Here is a 21,427-nt window from a genome sequence, read left to right as displayed (position 1 = left end):
GATAAATTATTTTATATTTAAATAAATATATTATACTTTTGTTAATAAAATTAAAAAATAGGCGAGACGGATTTACCTTTTTTATCTACATATTTATTTATTAAAGTATTTTAAGTTTTATTTTTATTTTCTATAGTAAAGTTAAAAAAATCGTTAGTTAATGTGACCGATATGACAATATTATTTTGGTTCTTCTAAATCTAGAATTTAAAGTTTTTATCATTTAAAGTTCATTTTAATGTCTTAGCAGCATTTAATAGCATTTAATTGTATAACAAATACATTGGTTTTATTTTAAACATAATTAAAATTAAATTCTATAACGAACAAAGTTAATAATATGAGTTGGATTATATATTTTATAAATAACTAATTACTATTTTAAATATTGCAGTATTTATTTTTATTATTAATCATATAACATTAATACAGATATAAAATAATAGCCTAATACAATAAGCAAGTAAAATAAGAATACAAATATTGTATCTTTCTGGTTATATTTATTAAAATGTATATATTTAATATAGTATATAAATTATAAGTGTATAATGATTAAAATTAAAACTTTAAATTCAAAAATAGATAAATCAAAACTCTTAACATAGATTCTGAAAGATCTCAAATTATAATAAATGTTTATATTAATATTTAATGTTTGACATAATTTCAAACCTTTTTATAAAACACTTTTTTAGCCAAAAACTTTACTGCGACATGGTAATTATATATTAATATTATATTTAAATTTTGTTTCATGTTTATGGGCAGGAAGGGAACTACATATTTATGTCTATAAAGTTCAAATAAAGTAGATAAATAAAAAATAAATTTAAAATCATTTACCCTAAACTTCTTATAAAATATAAAATCGATGTTGGTTCAATAAATATTTAATAATACACTTTAAAGGAACTATTAATATAAATTAATAATTTTTATATTGCTTATTAAATATATATATTTCACTTCTTTGAATAGGTACAAAGACTAAAGAGTAATTTAGAATAAGATTGTTAATTTAATTAATATGAGTATATGACTATCATATTTAAGTCATTAATTCGACAAAGGTAACTCTTTCACATTTTCAAGTTCAATATATAATTGTTGCCCACATTCATTACTCAAAATTGAATTACATTTTAGAGAATGGACTTTTAATTTGCTTTTATTTAGATATTAGACTCTTGTGTATCAAAACGAATATATTTTGATTTCAATAAATTCAGCTTTAGTTTGTTCTTATTAAACCAAATGTAAATATTCCTTAAAGTTTTATTTGATTCATAAATACAAAGTATCCACAGTTCACCCTTATAATACAATAACGGTGTAGTATGAATAAATAAAAGTTTATATTTCATTTTATTGTACTAAAATTATCTTTTATTATTTCCAATCTATTGTTCATATAGTATATATCTCGATTTCTGATCAACAATTTTAGTGATTTAACTGTTTAATATAATCCTACTATCCAGTAGTAGGATCTGTTTTGCTTTGAAAAATCGTTTTAATAGCATACAGTTGTAAAGTATGACCCTTTAGATAATTTTATTTCATCTAATGTTATCTATAACTATTTACCATTCGATATTTATGGCTTGAATTCCGATTATATAATTGAGGGTATTACATAGCACAACTATTTAGATGATAAGTTTTTCTGCAAGTCAATATTTTATTATACGTCTTGAGTAAGCTTATTAGTATTAATTGTACCTTTTCTGTAAATTAGTAACTATTTCTTTTAAAAAATTAAAATTGCTTGTATTGTAATGTATGGCCTACATATATTTCCATATTATGTACTTGTGTGTAAAAAATTTAGTTAATCATTTTTTTTTACATATTAAATAATTAATAATAATAAATTCAAAATTCAAATATTATTTATTTATATTTTTTAAACAACTTAATTCTTGGTTTTTACAGAAATCAAATATCCAAATAATGTTTAACTCTGCCTGTTTTTTTTTTTTAACTAGAATTGATTTTATTTTTATGTTGACATGATGATTTAAATAAATAATTTTATTTATATATTATACAATAAGATATGTAAACAATGTTTAACAATGCTTGTTTTTTAATAATTGTATTTATACATTTTTTTCTTAAGGTATCTCAAGTTTAAGGCAGGGATATATTTACCGTATTATTATATCAGATGTCCCCAAACTTTTTATTGCACAACCCATTTTGGGAATTTTTTAAAACTTGGCGATCCACAATATCAATGAATGACCTTTTTTTAGAGAATCAGTTACTTACAACAAAAAATACATATTTATTTTTAATATAAAAATAAAGCGGTGACCCACCAAAAATATAATCTCGACCCAATTTTGGGTCGCAACCCACAGTTTGGGAACCTCTGTATTATATAGTAAGAGATATTTCTTTAGTAATACCTAAATAATTATTTTTTACATTTTATTTGATAATTTATTTAGTTTTAAAAATATATACTTAATATTTATATTATAATTTAAAATTAATTATCATACAACAATTACATATACATTATATATGTGTAATATTCAATTAATATAGGTACTACTCGATCAGCAATTAGTGAAGATGAATAAATTATAGGTAATACCTATTAATTTATTTGTATTTGCTACCATAATGATGTTGTGAAGTGAAAGTGTTTATATATTTTACCTTGGTCTTTTGATTTATTTTTAAAAGGTCACGAATATAATAGGTTTTTTTTACGGTCAATACCAATTAGACAATAAATATTATTATTGCAAGTTTACTAAAGAATATTAACAATAGTTAAAATATTGTGTTTAATATTAGTTTTATATTTAAAATGTTAATAGAGGTAGAGACAAAGGTACTTTAATACTATACTAAAATATTAACGCATATTAAACAGGAGAATACTAAATAACAAAGTCATAGTAAATAGCATAAACAAATGTTTGCTTCATGTAAGTGTTTTAATTATTAAAAACATTACGTTATAAAAAATGTCCTGTTTATTTGTCAGCTTATCACTCAAAATAAAATAAAATATCTATATCGATTATGATTTCAGTTTTCGTACACAATCAAATATCGCGTGAGTAGCTTTTTTTTTTTACTATTTTGATTTATTTGTTTATTAGTGATAATATTGAAAAAGAAGCTTCATTAACCGTTACCGTATTGTATATTTTTTTCTGATACCATCGATAACGGATCTCGTAGGTGTGACTGTGTGTATTAAGTTAACATAATATGCATATTAATATATTATGTTAATCAAGTATGGTCGTTTGTTATTTTAAAAATGTATAAACTATGTTTATTCGTACTTTTTACATATCATGTTTATTTGATGTAAATGAAAAAATATTTTCTTACTAACGCCTTATAACTTTCAATTTATAACTACTTTATAGGTGTTTATGATGGTTACACACAATCTACTTTGCATGCGTTTGACTTGTATTCTATTATACGATGCATTAACTATTTTATTACTGTAATAGGTACAAATTTATGAATATTTATTAATTTCATATTATTATGATATTTGATACTTTTAAATCACAATAAATACAGTTTATTAAAAACGGATTATATTTTCAAATTTTATTTATGACCAAAAATATTGTTTTTCGTAAATAAAAAAAAAAAAGTAAAAATGTAAAAAAAAAAATATTATAGTCTATAAAATATGCCGATAATATTATTATTGTTGGTCAAAGCAGATATAATATAATTTCAAGAACAATAAAAAAAATATTATAATGCAGCTGTAGATTTTTACTGTTGTTAAAATATTGTTTACTATTTTTCAAAGAATAAAAAAGTGGAAAAAAAGTGTCTGGTAGGTTAAAATATTATAAATATCATAATATCATAAATCTTTAACCTAATAATTATTTATTACTATTACAGTACAATATTATAATACTAAGTCAAAAATATCAAATATCTATTTATAAATAGTTCACACACAACACAAATATTTTGAAAATAATTTCATGTCTAGAAAATGCTATAATAGTATTTAGTATCAGTATAGCTATTGAGCAAAGTAAGTGTTTCGATTAAAACTAAAAATAGGTATACATTTTGTTATGTTATTATATTATATTATTATTAAATGCTTGGAATTAATACTAAAATAAATTATTAAGTGCACATTTTTTACAAAATATTAGTAACACATATAACTTTATTTATTAATTAATAAATATTAATTTTTCACTAAAACGTAATATAGAACTTAAAAAGCTTTTAGTTTGCATCTAAACAAAGTCGTTTTGTTTTGAAAAATTTATTTAAAAAAAAAAAATAGTTCTTAGTTGTGTTTATAAATTGTTAATTAGCTATAAATAAATTGTTATATCATATAATATTATAGGGCAATTAATGTCTACTATATTCCCAACAGGAAGTTAAATTTTAAAACTATATTTTAATAGTTACTAAAATCCCCTGTTAAACATGCACATTTTATTCAATGACCCTAAATTGCCTACTTGTTGCGCCGTCTTAACTTAATTTTATGTTTTAATAAAAAATATTAACATACAAGGATAAAACAGAAAATCTAGATTTTACAAAATACCGAAAAATCCTGTAAAATGTTTTCTTTTTGAACTATATCTTAGCAAGTAGCATGAATAGAATCATTAAAAACTGATATCGTGGAATGATATTGTCGATATTGATCACATTCTGCTTTGATTAATTTCATTTTCAAAATCTGTTGTTTTTCATAAAAGTTTTTTTTTTAAATGTTATTTATAAATTACGCAATCGGATCTGCATTGGGTGCAGTCGTCCGTTCTTTAACATCATAACGAAAATTACCAGAAGTAGTTGATATTTATCCAACGCCGTTGTGTCTGTGGCATTTCTAGCATATCTTCAACGGTTGAAAATAATACAACAATAGAATAAAATAACTTTTTCGTGGTCGCAGCTTGATTCCAATTCTATATGAGTCCATACAATACAACCTAACCTTTCCACAAAGATAATGGCTTTATCGTCGTAAACAATTCGACAATGACGTTTAACAATTAACTGACATTTTTCTTAATATGTTTTCTTAATTCATTATTATTTTTTTTTTCTTGACACATATTTTGGGTCCAAATTTTTGTTAGGTGCGTTATTTTTCATAACCCTCATTATTGCATTATTTTAGTAATTTAATTTTAAAAAAAAAACTTTACTCCTCCCTTTTTTGATTTTTCAAAGTGATATATAGCGTGTTTTATATTATAGTAGGTATATAAAAGACTATTAGACGATGAAAAACTAATTTTCATCGTTTTTTTTTTTACAAAAAATATATAGATAAATAAATTCGAAGTAGGTTTTAGTTTGAAAATGTTTGAATTTAATTTAAAAATATATGTATAACTATTTTATAACTGTAAAATTGTTATAATTAGTTTCTACTATTAAATTGCGGTTAAAACTTAAAAGTTTATTAGAATACTCGTATCTGAGGTTACCAATTTTCAAGAATAATAATTTATGTAAATATTTAAATTATTAACTTCTATGTAAACTAATTTATTCATATATTTAAATAGTTTAAAGTTTAGGTAGTTAGGAAAGATATGTATAGTGGAATATATATGTATATATATAATAATAATGTACAAGGACAAACCTTTAACCTAATGAGTTATTGATTTAAAGTAAATGTATTTTCAATAGTTAATATTATCTAACTGTATTTCTTATATTTTTACATAATATCATACCATAAATTTATTAAATATTCATATAATTTAATAATAAAATTATAGGCTTAATATATTTTACAAGGAGTTATGAAAAGATTTAAACATTTAAAACGTCACGAACTTTGATTCAAAAGCTTATGAAAATCGTCATATACGTCTGTATGTTATAATTTAAAAACTCATTTCGAGACATTAATTTAAATTAAAAAACATAATATTAATAAATAGTTTATTTAATAAATGTAATTAATTAATTATTAGAGGGTTCCATTGCTACATGACTTCATTCATCTTGTGCTTCATCTTTATGTATTATTTCATATTGCTATGTACAATGTACATGAACAATTATATATAATTTTATTATATAAAAATATAAATTGTAAATTTTTCGAATAAAAAAAAAATATGTAGTTGAGACATAATTTTTCCATATTTTTGCTAATTATCTGCCGTATCCGCAGAATGCAAATACATTGCGCCTAAAGAAATACACAATATTTTTTGTTTCGTTTTACCTATAAATAATCACCGGAGCAAGTAATTCGCAACACTATGCACATCTATGTGTATCTAGTTATCTTTTCGAATTTAATACAAACATAATAATTATATTATTATATTTACACTTTGTATTTGTATTCTGTATTAGTCATATAAAATTTAAAAAAAAAGTACGGTAGTTATCGAGTGCATCTCACACCTTGAGTAGGTTACTATAATGGATATGTTAAATTTGAAATGCAATAATAGGTATTATTGTATACGAGAAACGATTCTGAACGGAGATGATTTGTCAGCCTAGAATATATTTTCCACTGGGTGGTGAAGAAGGTTGTTTATGTTTTAATGACCTGAAAATTAAAAAAAATTAAATCATGTACATAAAATTGTGTTTATGTATTTTTATGATTTTTAAATCGCTATAAGACTAACTCATGAAAAACTTTGTATTAAATTTTCGAATATTTTGACTTAGTCAAAATTTTTTTTATTGAAATAAAAAAAAAAAAGGAATGATTCAAATTATACTGTAAATAGCCTTAAAATAAGTCAAATATTTTGAAAATTAAATTATGTAAAGAGAATTCCAATCTAAATAACTGGTGAAAGTTTCAAGTATCTACCATTTATACTTTTTTAATAATAATAAATATTTAAAATTGTTTGAGGATAAATCGTTATCGTTACGCGATTTAAAAATAATTTTAAATTTAGGTGTTAACATTTTTCCTATAACTTATGGAAAACTATTCATTGAGTTCTTTAACCTTAGATATAAATACTAAAATTTTTACGAATTTTCAACTACAAAATTTTTTTTTACAAATTTTCACGATTTTGACATATTTCGTAAACATTTTAACATTGAACAATTATAAAAAAATTGTTACTAACGATTTTTGATTTTTTTTTTTTTTTTACTGCAATAATAAAAAATTATAAGAAACCTTGTATTAAATTTTCAAGTTTTTTTAGCATCCAACATTTTTTTTGTCTACACATTTCAAAAAAAAAAATACTTTGAAAATCGAATGTTTCAGTCGTCTAAAAATAGCTCGAAAAAAGCTAGAATATTTTACACACTACATGAACTCAAAAAAAAAAAAACACATACACACACGTCACACATACATCATTGCTTAATCAATATATTCTATATACTCACTTTAGAATCTAATATTTTACACACGTGTATAAGCACGAGATACCGAATTCGATGAATGTTTATTAAAATGCAATAATAAACCCAAAAATCAATCATCGCGATCTTGAATTAAAATTAACAATACAACAATAAGCATAATATAAAAAGAAAGTATTGAGTTAAAGTTTTTTTTTTAGAAGTAGTTACTTGTATCGAGTATGTACAATTATATGTTATAAATATTGTAAAACCCATATACGTAACAGGTTCGGTAGACACTGTACGTGACACAAAGAAATTGGTATGCATATATACTGTATTTAACAAAGTGTGACTAGTGAAATGAGTAAGAATGAAAAAAAAAATTTAAAGAACTGTCCGACTAGAGTGGTGCGTACATCCAATACGCGCAGTGAATGCATAGCGTAGTGGAAAGGTGGTGGTGGTGGTGTTAGATTTCTATGGTTAGTGGTCCGTGACACCCTCCGCGGGAGCGATGGTTATACGTAAATCAAAGCGATTTTTCGTATTAAGTTATTAAGCAATAATCGTACCGAAGTCCGGCAAATGCGTATTGCGGCGAGTCGCATAGAACTCCAACAGTCGTCACGTCAACATGGCGCGTCTCGAGACTGTGCAATTTTTGGCTGTCGTAAGTTTGAGTATAAGGTTTATATTTCGAAGAATTCTTTTTATTGCATACATACAAAAGTAGACAACACATTTGGGCAGCTGCATATATTATTATGACTGTGTTTTTTTATGTTGACAGATCGTGATCATCGTACAACATTTGACACATTTGGTCGACTGTGAAGACAAAAGGTAAGCCATTAAAAGAGCTAATAGTTCCAAATTTAATTATAATAAATTCTTCCAATAATCGGATGACGTGTAATTTATAGGAAGATAATATTATGAAGTTCATAGTTTTGATCTCTAATGGTCGATTACATTATTTATCTAAGATGTAGATAAACAATTACATAATTATATATAATAATTTCATTACTTAACTTATTTGGAAAACATACGTAAAAATCATAATTAAAAACGATTACATTAATAAATAATCCATAATTAAATATTATAGATAAATACCTATTGAATGCATATTAAACATAATATTAAGTTCAAATAAGAAACGCAACAATTGCTTTAATATATTTGTACTTATAATATATGTAAAAACTTTTTTATTGCAAATTATCTACGTTTAAACAGAATGTACGAAACTTCAATAACAATTGGTTAAAACTTTTAAATAATTTATTAATTGTTAATTAAACTTTGTTGATAGATGGATACCGGTAGACCGGGATACAATTTTATACAAAATTAATAATTATTTAATATTTTAGAAAATATATAACTCAATTACATATTTAAACACCAATATTATCCATATAATATTCTTTTTCATTAAAGTTACATATTAGAATATATAGATACTCATTTTTAATTTTGTTTCGTGATTTATAAATTCATATTCAGAATTTAAATATTTTTTATTATAAGTACTAATATTAATGATAATAATAAATATTATATTGTTTATACAATTTCGTTTGGTACTTAGGTATTTTTCAACTAGATGATTACAATGTTAATTATCATATTACATGACGTACATAATTTAATTAGTATGATCAATGATGCTTTTATGAATTACATTTAATTATTTAATTCATAATCGTATCATTATTAAGTGATCTAAGTAATATTGATCAAAATAAAGAAGATTAATAAATTATTAAAATAATATTATACACTCAGATATGTAAATGGATAAGATATGTATATATTTTATTTTGTATCTACTGTTATGGTTCCAACAAATGTCATTAGTCGTTACTAAAAATAACAAAATAATTTAAATTTAGTTTTACAAACTATTGAAAGAAATTGTTAAAGAAATAAACGAATATAAATAATCTACTCAAGTATTGTCAAAAAGTAATTTAAATTTATTTGCGTCGATGTGATTTTGATTGTAGGCCTCTTCGCTAACCCACAATCAAATAGGCATTGCATAAGTTGTGTAATAAAAAAATATGCTAAATTATGTAAACCATTCTTCAAATCATTAATATTATTTTCAAAATTATTTAAAAACATATGATGATAAATGTTCATTAACTCATACATTTTCTTTTGTAATGTCAAAGAAGCTATTAAGTTATGTTAACTTCTAGTGCGTTATAATATGAATAGGTATGCAAAATATATTTTGTATATTTTAACGTTTTGAGCATACAATTACATAATATGTTTTTTAAACGTTTTGAACATAGTTTTATAATACGATTGATATTATTTTTTTGTTTGTTTTTTGAATAATCTGGAAATCGTGAGATCAATCTCCGTGTATTTTTTTTTTGAAAATGACGATTCCAATAATATATTAAAGACAAAATAACTTTTAAATTATTATTGTAAATAAATAAAACTAACCATAAATGTATAACGTATGTATCTACTTGATTTTATTTATTACCTTTAAACGATTAACCACAGAATATTTTTAATTTACAAATAGAATAATCACAATAAATATGTACATAATCTTAACTAAATTTAATTATTATAAAATAATTTTTGTTTTTGTTTATCGCTATATTTTGGGTGCAGAAAAATGCTTCTGAGGACTGAGACTCTAGTCTCAGTACTTTTCAAAATAACTGAGAAACAAAATAACATAAATTAAGAAAATGGTGAATATTTTACGTAATACCAAAAGTTAATAACGAATAATTGTAGAAACTTGAAATATTTACCAAGTACTTAAATTATAATTTTATATACATAAAATAATATTTTATTCGTAGGGACTCTACTTTTTCGTTGAGAAGCTTCTATTTATTCTGTGATACATTTTTTTTTTCATCAAATTTACTCATTGCTCTATTTATGCAAACAGATGGTATAATAAAAAATATTTAAAATTAAAAAAAAAAAAACGAGGGAACTTAAATCTTTTACAGCATTTTTAAAATATTGTACATAACATGAATCTATTCACATTGTTTTACGATAAGGTGATATTAACTTATTGATTAATAACAATAATATATTAATTTAGTACCTATAAGTATGTATTATTAAATAAATAAATTATAAAAATATTATAATAATGAAATAAATTATTTTTTTTACTAATAATATAATAAATGCAATGTTTTCGAAAATAAAATAAAGCAAAATACTTTAATACTGGTGGTAAAATAAATTACTTGAATGTCTTTAACACAATACATATAATTAAATATGTGGTATTTTTTAGTGATAAAAGCTGATAAACTGTTTCTTCTCAGAATCGTTTTTCGTATATAATCATTGAATTAAAATTTGACCACATTCATCACAGTGAACCTCTTGATATCTAATGTACAGTAGAGCAGTAACCACTAGCCTTACTTTTTTTTATTCCATTTATTAATATTTTTTATTTAATTTATATACTTTTATTGCATTTTAAAACATATTTATTTATTATATTATTTATTCACAAATCATTATGAATTTGTATTCAAATTGTTATTTGGAGCGTTTAAATGAAAGTACCGATAAAGAAAAATAATCAATGTATGATTAAGTTTAAAAAAATATACTTATAAATATAAATGTTATTAATTTACTTTACAGTATACATTTATCTATGTATTTTGTATACTGCAGCGAAGGCTGAATACTAAATTGTAAAAATAATAAGAGATGATTTCTTTTAAACAAATATTAATCAAATAATATTGACCACTCATTTGTAAATTTAATTCTATATGCGAGAAATAAAGTCATTTTTTGATGTTTGCATAGTATGCTATATTCTAAGTTCTTGAAAATTTAATAAATATTTTATAATATTTTAAAAAAACCGATTACACTAAATTAAAACTTAAAAATATTTTTATATATTTTATTGTTTATATATCGCATCAATAGTTTCAAAGTGTAATTTGTTATGCTATTTTATGTAACGGTCTGTTTATACAAATCTTAACGCTAGTTAAATCATAACACTATTTTAGAAATTAAAGACAGATAATTAAATGAATCAGGATACCAATCGAATAATGGACATTATTATGTAATGCAAAAATAACATGATATAGATATCGATGTTGTAATCAGTAACTTATAATACATGAAAAGGAGTCACCCTTGTAAGATTAACAAACCTATTACTTTATAAGTTTATTTATACTACACGTTATGTTTAAATAAAATATTTTTATTTTAAATTCTGCAATTAAAAAAAAAAAAAAAAATGAAATATTCCATTACAATGTAGTCATATAGATGAAGTTATTACATTATTACTTTACTCATTTCCAATTAAAAGTTTCAACCTTATGAATAATAAAGTAGAATTACTAAAAATATTTTTTGAAAGCCTTCTATATTAAAAAAAGTATTGAAAATCATAATATTAATTAACATGAAAAATACATCATTAATCTTCTGTTAATATATGGATATTTAGTTCAGATTTTTAAAAATGACAGATATTGAAACACAACTTACAAAACTTACAACTTTCACCTACAATTAAGTTATGTACTTTTTACTCCTATTTATTATTTTTGTTAAAATTTAATTTTAATTATTATTTATCTATTCAACATAAAAAATTTAAGGATTGATAATATTAATAATTTTATTTGTGGCTATTATACTTATTATAATAGTATAGTATACTATATAAGTGTTTAATGTACAAATTTTCAGCATTATAAAAGAACGTTTAGTTGAATAACTTTGGTTAGTGTGTTTATTATTATTATTATTTTTTTTATCCATTAATATCTATTATATGTTCAGGAATCCGACACAAGTTCTGAAATAAAAACGAATTATTTACTCTTGTGTGACGAGTTCTGGTATAGTAGACAATCAATCGAGAATCGCTTGATTGCATTTTAATGACACGTGACCACGTTACGTTAGAAGTTTAATAAACATTTTGTTATATAATACTTTGTCGGTCAGGTGTGCCAAATATATACAGATAAGTTCTCTATTGATATAATATGTAATTCATGTAACATAAATGGCGAGACACTATAGTTGTTGTGAATTTAAATATAAATTACAAAAATTATATTATTAGTGTATATCTACCTAGAAATTATATTGAGGTTAAAAATAATGGTTTTAACTTTTTACGTAAAACTTTAATTTAATATTTAATACTAAAATATTGGGAGTATACTGAGCATAGGACACTCTTGATTGTCAATCGTAGTTAGTATATTATGTTTATGTATGTAGCGTACACATGAATAAAAAATAGGTATAATAAGGTGAAAATAAATTTAATAATAATTTGTTAATACATTTTTATTACATACTATGACTTCATGATTCATAAAAAGGTGGTCAAGTGGGTATCGATTTGCTGTACAGTAAGATTTGAGTAGGCTACTTCGATAAAGGTATTAAAATTAAATTAAGTGGTATACCATTGTATATTAAAAACAATTTTGAACGAAGATGATTTATCAGAATATATTACTAAGTATATTTTATATTTTTTAATAAATTTAAACTAGCGAATAATTTTTTATTAACATGAATAAATTGTTCAAAAAAGTTAAAATAGTTTATAAATTAAATTATGTATAGAAAATGATTACATGAATATTTAATGAAAATTTCATGTAGGTATCTATGATTATTCTTTATTGAGTTATATAGTAGGTATAGAAAAGTTTTTATAACTTATTACACTTCAGGTAATATATTAAATAAGAATTAAGAACTAATGTAATCTTATGTTTGGTAACTATTTCCAAACTGATCCTTAAATGAAGAATTGCAGATATGTACCTTCTATTTAGTTGTTGTTAAACAGTTTTAAATTCTGTAGTGAACAATAAAATGTATCGTTGAACAAAAATTACTAAAAATCTAAATTTGGAGATCGTCTATTCACTGGAGCATATCATACTAAGTATGGACAGTGTTAACCTATTGGACACTTCGCGCGAAGTACTCTAGGTTAGTGTTGAGATTTAAGACACGGGCAGGACAATCATCAAATAGTGCCTTAATACTATAACAGTTAAAGGTGATTTTCACGCCCGACTTGTTGTTCTCAGGATCGTAATTGTCATGCCCCGGCGGATCAAGACAATACATCACCACCATCACCACGTGGTGCTGATGGATCCAAAAACGAAAACTATGACGCACACAAAACCCTACTCGGATAAATTATCGTCGTCGTCTGTCTCGTCCTCGTCGGCCGAGGTAGACTATCAGCAGCAACGAGATCGGCATCGTCAATATCAACGCCAACGGCAACTGCAACAGCAGCAGCAGCAGCAATCTGAGACAGCCGAAAGTCATCCACAGTCGTACTTAGATCAGCGGACGACCATTAGAACCAGTGATTCACACACGGCGTATCCAGTCTCACAATTGCAGCCGTTACAGACGTACTACTCTTGGCCGGGCAGGCAGAAGAGGTCCAAAGTCATAGCTAGACTGGTGCACACCCGTGATTGAACCCACTATCGTTTTTTTTTTCTTAATTTTTTATTTATTTTCCACTTTTGTCGTCCATTTTTTTCTCTGCTATAATATTCCTGTACCTCTATAGGTAAGACAAGGCTGGCGTTTTCATCAATTTATACGAATATTATAATGTTTTGATTATATTTATATAATTATTTTATATAGATTATATTTATATTTTTATATTTTTATATTTTAACAATTTCGTACTCAATACTCGATAACGATAAGTAATGATATTCATTTTTAAATAGTTTCTTCGGAAACCCTGTAATGTTTTTATACAACATTATTTTTTTTAAAACACGGCAACCAATAATCCACTGATTATTTTACTTGACGTGCATTTAGTACGAAGATCGATTTCTAACTGTCAAATATCTGCAATAGACTGAGTATGCTCAATAGAAACATTTTTAATTATTCTCAACATCTCAACTACCACCATTTTGTTTTTTTAATAATAAATTCATAGAAAACATAAAATTTGACAAAAAATAAGGTTTGTATCATACTGTTTTTATGCGAATAAGTGATAGGTACCATTGCATATATTAATACTTGGCACCTATAGATATACAAATATATTATTATGCTGTAGTAGTAATAATATAAGTATGTACTATAATATTATATAGCTAATATAGATAACAATATTGTTTTTTTCATTTAATTTTAATTCTCCGTGTACATCATTTATTAAATCTATTAATTTTTATTAGCGGATAAATATTTAAGCAATGTACATTTAATAATTACCATGTAGTATTTTATTGTGCTAACTAATCATACACGGTACACTTAATAGTTAAAATATAAATAGATAATAAGAAATTATTTTAAAAATATGTTAATAATAGGTAATTAATTATACGATGTTTATGATTGTTGTTTTTTTTATTTTAAAGTTTAGCTACGTCATTTCAGATGAAAAGTTTAGTGTAGCTTGCTATAAATCTACAAGAGAAGAAAAATCACAGATAAAATTAAAAATTATATTTATTAAATATAAAACATTTATTTAAAAGTAAATTAAAATAATATTTATGGTTAGGATAGTTTTTTCGTCAATAGGTATTTATATATTATTCTAGAATACAAATTTTATGATTTTATAATATTTATTTAATAGTAATTAAAGTTAAATTTAAAATAAAAATAATTAATTCAATGAAATGAGATATTATGTATCTATATAAATTATATTGTATAAAACATTAAAACTGTACCAATTCGTATTTGAGTTTGAATTTTGAAATAATTAATTGCAAATATAATAAAAAGTCGAATTAATTTTATATATTTATAACAATATAGTTTAACACTAAAATAAAGAATGTATATTATAAATAAAAAAAATACTTTATTGTTTAATCAATAGTTTATTACATAAATAATTTATTAGCAGTATTTTATTAGTTTAGAAAACTGCCCTTCGCATCTAATTCTAAGTATTTTTTTCTTGTAAGAACTTTTAATGTTTATATAAATAATTTATTTAATTTAATAATAAATTAAGTAATTTTCAAAACTTAATTTTCTATTTTTTTATGATTGTTATAAATTGAAAAATCTAGACGACGGTCAGTCGGTTATGGTTGCTTGCACAGTTGTCATTAGAAGTTTTTATTCGACATTCTTCAATGTCTCGATAGCAGAATTGTTTCTTTTAAGGTAAATTTAAATTAACCATAATCATATTCATACTATATAATATAAAATAGTAATTTATTATATAAACGAATACCTATTCATGGTTGGTCATGACTTACAAATGAATTGAATACACTAAAACGTTTTTACTTACCTTTCGTCAGTCAAAAGTTCTAATATTATTGTTTTACAACAATCATTTTAACTCTTAATTATTATTGAAATAACGCATTTCAAAATAAACTAATACCTATAAATAAAATAATAAAACAATTAAATTTATTTGGCGCATTAAAATTTAGGAAATAATTTCAAAAATTAAATTGAAACTTCCTCAGAACTAATTTTTAACTAAAAAAAAAAAAAAAAAAAAAAAAAAAAAATACAAATTAACGATTTAAACCACAGGTATTGTCGTACGTGAATAAAAAAAATAATTTCCAAACCCTTCAACGTAGACCGTATTCGCGATATCTAAATTTTCGTCTATAGACGTACGTCGTCTTAGGCTTAACAGGAACTGTATTACTCATAAAAATCACGCAGTTACCATCGTCGTTCATTAGTGTTGAGAATAATTAATAAAAATATAATCTAAACAAGATAAAGGCAATTTTATATATAACTAAATTTATCTGAATAGATATAGAATCATATATTTACATGATACATATATTATGTAATATAATAGATAAATAATTAAATGCGTGTATTTAACGTTTACTAAAGTATATTATGTTTAGGAACTACTTTCATATTTAAAAAAAACTAAATTAAATGTTTATAGGGTACATTGTTGTAGTATTCAACATAATATGTAAATTCATAACTCAAGTTTTATTAATTAATCAAACACAGAATTTCAACTACTTAAAAAAAAATCGTAATCGCATATTGTGATGTAATAACACTGTCTATAATATCTTTTTATATAATTTGCCTTAATATTCACTCTTATTCGATTGAGTGTTTAAGATATATTTAAGTAAATAGGATATATTTTCTATCGATAAAACCCATTAGATAATGATTACATCATATAAGTCGCATAATAATTATTATTTACAATATAACACATAAGATAAAATATGAACAGTTCATTTCAGTGTTATAATATTAGTTTTCCATTTTACTTTCATTAAAATATAGGTATAATAAAAACACAATTATAAATATTAATCTTAAGATCTTCCACTTCTTATAATTTGGAAATATTTATAAAAACATATATATATAAGTATATTATAGTCAACTAGTACTTAAAAGCCGACATATCCAATATCGCAATAACGATTTGTATTCACCTTTGTATATTTACATAAAAAATATGTTTACAATTAAGAAAACAAATCGTGAATGAAAAACATAATAGTACCTAATAATAAATATTAATACCTAATCATTGTTGTTCGGTAAAATTGTGTTCATAAATATTTGTAGTTTTAAGATTTATTTTTATTTAAATAGATTTGTGAAAACTCTCATTGATCATAATTCTTCTATACTAATTCAGGTAAAATATATTATAGGTATTATAATCTACAATAAAAAAGTGATTTTTTGAACAAAAACGTATTCAATTTTTGCGAAAGGAGTCGTACACATAATGGTATAAATCTAACCCATGCCGAGTTTAATATTATCGACGATATATTATTCGTTGTGCATCCATACGTCGTACATAACACACCGAAATTTGATGAGAATAATACTTGTCCAGTATAATAGTTATAATATATAGTTGTATAATAAGTTATGAAATATAAGCCGCCTCAAAATTGTGTATACGTATTATACGTTCGTTTAAATCATAGACCTTATACTTTTACCTTGAGGTCTTTAGGTCTATTGTTTAAGTATCAATAATAAGGATAATAAATAATAATTAACATAATATATAGTGGCGCAGTCGTCCGCTGCCATGGCTCATTCGCCGTCGACCACCGTAGTGGACGTGTCGCTGTTCAAGACCATCGGACTGCACCAGCTGCTGTGCCCGGTCAACCGCGGCGGTTACAGCGTCCGGTCCAGGCGAGCGCTGATGACCGCGCTCGGACTGTCGTTCGCCCTGCACGCGTTCCAGGTGCCCTGGCTGTACTGCGCGCTCAACGACCTGCAGCGGTTCGCGTACATGGCCGCCGTCATCATATACGGAATGATGTGCGCGTTCAAGGGCTACGTGCTGGTGACCAACTCGGACCGGCTGTGGTGGGTGCTGGACGCGGCCGGTTACGGGTACACCGGTTGCGGCGGCCGCGACCCGTCCGCGCTCCGCCGGTGCCGGGTCACGCTGTCCGCGCTGCTCCGGTCGTTCGTCGCCCTCAGCTACGCCACGCTGATCGTGTGGATCGTGCTGCCGTTTTTCGTCGACGAGTACACGCCCATCACCAACCTGGACGGCACCGTCACCCGGTACCGCACCACCATCCACAACATGCAGTTCCCCGTCCCGTTGTCCGTGTACAACTCCCGTCCCGTCTGGACGCTCATCTACGTCACCGAGGTGTCCGTGTGCATCGTCAACGTGTTCATATGGTCGATTTTCGACTGTTACCTGGTCACCATGTGTTTCGTGCTCAACGCCCAGTTCCGCACCATGTCCACCGGTTACGTGACGCTTGGCCGTCGTCGCGTCAAACCGTTGCCACAGGACACGCCCGTCAAGGGTGACGTATTATAATATTATTATCTAGTTTGGTGGCGTATCCAAAGCTCGGCCATAAGGGTAGCACGTGGCGTTATGAGAAGGTCGTGTTAGGCTATTTTTTAAATGCAGCCCTCTTTTAAAACACGAAAACAAATTATTTCGATTAAAAAAAAAAAGAAAAATTTTGCATTTCCATAAACTATACTGTAAGTTGCTTATAATAATTTGGCAATGAATCATAAAGAATACCTAATCACTGTCAATAATTTTGACTATACCAATACTGTATAGTGCGTTTTATACATTTATGAAAAATCCAAAGTAATTTATTGGGAATATTATGTTTTGTGACTTTGTTTTTCAATCACTGAGAAAAATTGTTTTCATTGCGCGATAAAAATATTTTAAAATATGGCTCCCTAATAATAATTGTATTGCCGATTTTCACCCATATGACATGATTTTTCTCTACACAACATATTAATTAATTTCTTGAATTGTTTTATAACTATTTTTGTTCATTTTTTATTCAATTCAATTAAAAAAATCATAATATTCTAACTAAGAAAGAGATAACTACATTATATCATGTAAAATATAAGTAACCTATAGGGATATTTGGAACCTAATAGAAATCTGTACTCAATCTCAACGTCTATAACCTTTACATCATAATTTGTATATTATTAATCGTATGCGTCTTCAAATTTTAAAATCAAAAATTTTGTGCAGGTGTTCGAATCAAATTTAATGACGTGAAATCGAATCATTACGATGATTTAATTGGCCACATCGAGGACAATCGAAAATTAATCAAGTAAGCATTCGATTAAAAGTACATATTTTTATCATGGGCGTGTCATCTGATTATTATGACTTATTGATACTTAAGTCAAATAACCAGTATTTTTCTTATTAATGAAATTGGAAAAAACTAAAAGAAAAAAAAATGGAAAAATGTACGCGATGCCTGTTATATTAATTTATTTTAGTTTTTTTTATAACTGGATAAAAATGTTATTAAAAAAAAAAATTTTTTTTTAATACAAGATTATTTTTATTAGTTATTCTTAAAATATTTTTTATTATAAAGTTCCTCATAAGTAGTTATACTTACAGTAATTTAAAAATGTAAAAAATATATGAGCTCAATTTATTTTTATAAGCATTCAAAAGTTTAGATGTTGATCACCTAGTACTTGCACCTGTATATTAATATATACATACACAAATATGTATTGATAATATTTGATAAACAATTTTAATGTTTACAATGTTTATGACAGTAATTAGTTGAACCTGTCGTATTCATAGTAGACATATAAATTGCCAATATTAATAATATTTTTAAAAATAAAGACACGCCATCTCCGCTCAAAATCTTTTTATGTATACATTAATATATAATGGTTTATTTTTCATTGGATGCAAATTAAACACAACCTTATAGTTTATACATTTATAATATATAATAACTTTATTTAATAAGAAGGTACCTACTACCTACTTACTATCTATTTACCAGAGGTACTTCCCTGAATTATTTACTTATATTAATCTGCATTTTTATATTTTTAGAGCGTTTGACGTATTTTTCGATGTTGTTCGACCCGTTGTCCTAGTCCAGATCGGTAACGGTTCATATTCAGTAATATCATTGATATTTCTCACCTCTCTAGTAAGTGTTTTTTTATACAAAATAATGGAAACCTCTAGTCCTATACTTGAATATTAATTACTAAATACATTGTGCATATAATACGAGTATATATAGGTATTATATTCTATTTAATAAGTCTCTACTTAAATATAGGCTTAACAGTTATTTTGCCTCAATTGACTAATAATGAAAACAGTTAAAACTATGCTGCTTCTGTTTTGTTACAGGACGGGATAAATAAGTAAAGATCAAATTATTATTTAAAATTAATTTTACTTGTAACTTATTCAATTTTTATGATTAATATATTTCATAAATTATTATGTACTACCTGATACCTATATTTTATATGAAAAAGTTTTATGTGCACAATATCGTATTATTTATTAAGTTATTTTGCGTTACTTACTTAAGATTTGTTTTTTTTTTAATTAAATTGAACTATATTTAATTTTTATTATTCAGATGTATCTCATGGGTGTACCTGTTTTATCAGCTCCGTTTTTAAAGTTTATCTGCGGAGTAATATCGCTTACTCTTGAGCTTTTTATTTTTTGTTACGGATTCAACCACATTGAAACTGCGGTAATCATTTAATTTAATCCTACCAATTATTATGATGATGTTTGTATAAAACTACTAAATTTTATGATTTACATAGAAATCTAATATAAATTTCGGATTATACAGTAGCAATTGGACTGAAATGGATTTGAAATTTAAAAAAACTTTGCTATTGGCCATGAAGATGAATTCCTCCCATAAACGAGTGATGAAAGTTTCACCTAAATCCTCCGTAGGCCTAGAAATGTTTGCTAGGGTTAGTATTTTAATATTATTAATTATTAAATGCTATTTATTTGATTTAAAATAAAATAGTATGCAAAATCGCACATATTATTATTTATTATACATATTTCATATGCTATAATTCCATATTTTTGTGCTATTAATGCTACATAAATACACTACACAACATTTTATAGGAAATTAAAAATAAGATTTTAATATTTTACATATATTATATTGTTTTTATACTTTTCAGGTGATGAATATGTCATACTCAATAGTATCTGTATTACTAAATTCAAGATCTTAAAAACATAGAGCAGAACACAAATTATTAAATAATGAGTTGAATACTATGTTTTTTTTTTTTATGTTTTAATATTTTTTAATCATTTTCGCTTGAACACAATGTATACAATTAATAATAATCAAAATATTTATTTAAACTTTTTAATTTTATCTATTGTCTTCATATTATTCAAAATTGTATTAGTATTAACATTAGAATTTGTGATTTATCATACATTTATTTCAGCTGAACAAAAATGCAATATGTTGCACGTGAGTTACAGAGTAAAATTAAACAGTACGTAAAAATCCTCTTAATAATTAATAAAAAAGTAATAAAAAATTCAAATTACTAACAAAAAAAAAACGAAAACATTCTCGTGAAATCAATTTTTGACAACATTTATTTTGCTATTCAGTTAAATAAACTAACTAATAAACTAACTAAAGAAACTTGATTTTATTAACAAATATTTATTTAAGCATTTTTAAACGTTATTTCTACACAT

General features: G+C 24.7%; 2 protein-coding genes across 2 annotated transcripts; both read left to right on the top strand.

Moving 5' to 3' along the window:
* Positions 1 to 7,757: 7,757 nt before the first annotated feature.
* LOC114129698 (uncharacterized) lies at positions 7,758 to 14,932 on the top strand. Its single transcript, XM_027994497.2, has 3 exons — positions 7,758 to 8,014; positions 8,135 to 8,187; positions 13,464 to 14,932. Exons 1-3 carry the CDS (start codon positions 7,979 to 7,981, stop codon positions 13,870 to 13,872), a joined length of 498 nt encoding a protein of 165 aa, XP_027850298.2. The 5' UTR covers positions 7,758 to 7,978; the 3' UTR covers positions 13,873 to 14,932.
* Positions 14,933 to 15,319: 387 nt separating this feature from the next.
* On the top strand, positions 15,320 to 21,017 carry LOC126549540 (odorant receptor 22c-like). Its single transcript, XM_050198986.1, has 7 exons — positions 15,320 to 15,555; positions 17,436 to 18,200; positions 18,914 to 18,998; positions 19,760 to 19,859; positions 20,307 to 20,426; positions 20,503 to 20,661; positions 20,887 to 21,017. The coding sequence occupies exons 2-7, from the start codon at positions 17,456 to 17,458 to the stop codon at positions 20,938 to 20,940; spliced, it is 1,263 nt and encodes a 420-aa protein (XP_050054943.1). The 5' UTR covers positions 15,320 to 15,555; positions 17,436 to 17,455; the 3' UTR covers positions 20,941 to 21,017.
* Positions 21,018 to 21,427: the final 410 nt, after the last annotated feature.

Source organism: Aphis gossypii, chromosome 2 (genome assembly GCF_020184175.1).
Source record: "Aphis gossypii isolate Hap1 chromosome 2, ASM2018417v2, whole genome shotgun sequence".
In the NCBI taxonomy this organism is placed as follows: Eukaryota; Metazoa; Arthropoda; class Insecta; order Hemiptera; family Aphididae; genus Aphis; species Aphis gossypii.
The sequence above is the reverse complement of the archived record's forward strand: the minus strand, read 5'-3'. Positions and strand labels throughout refer to the sequence as shown.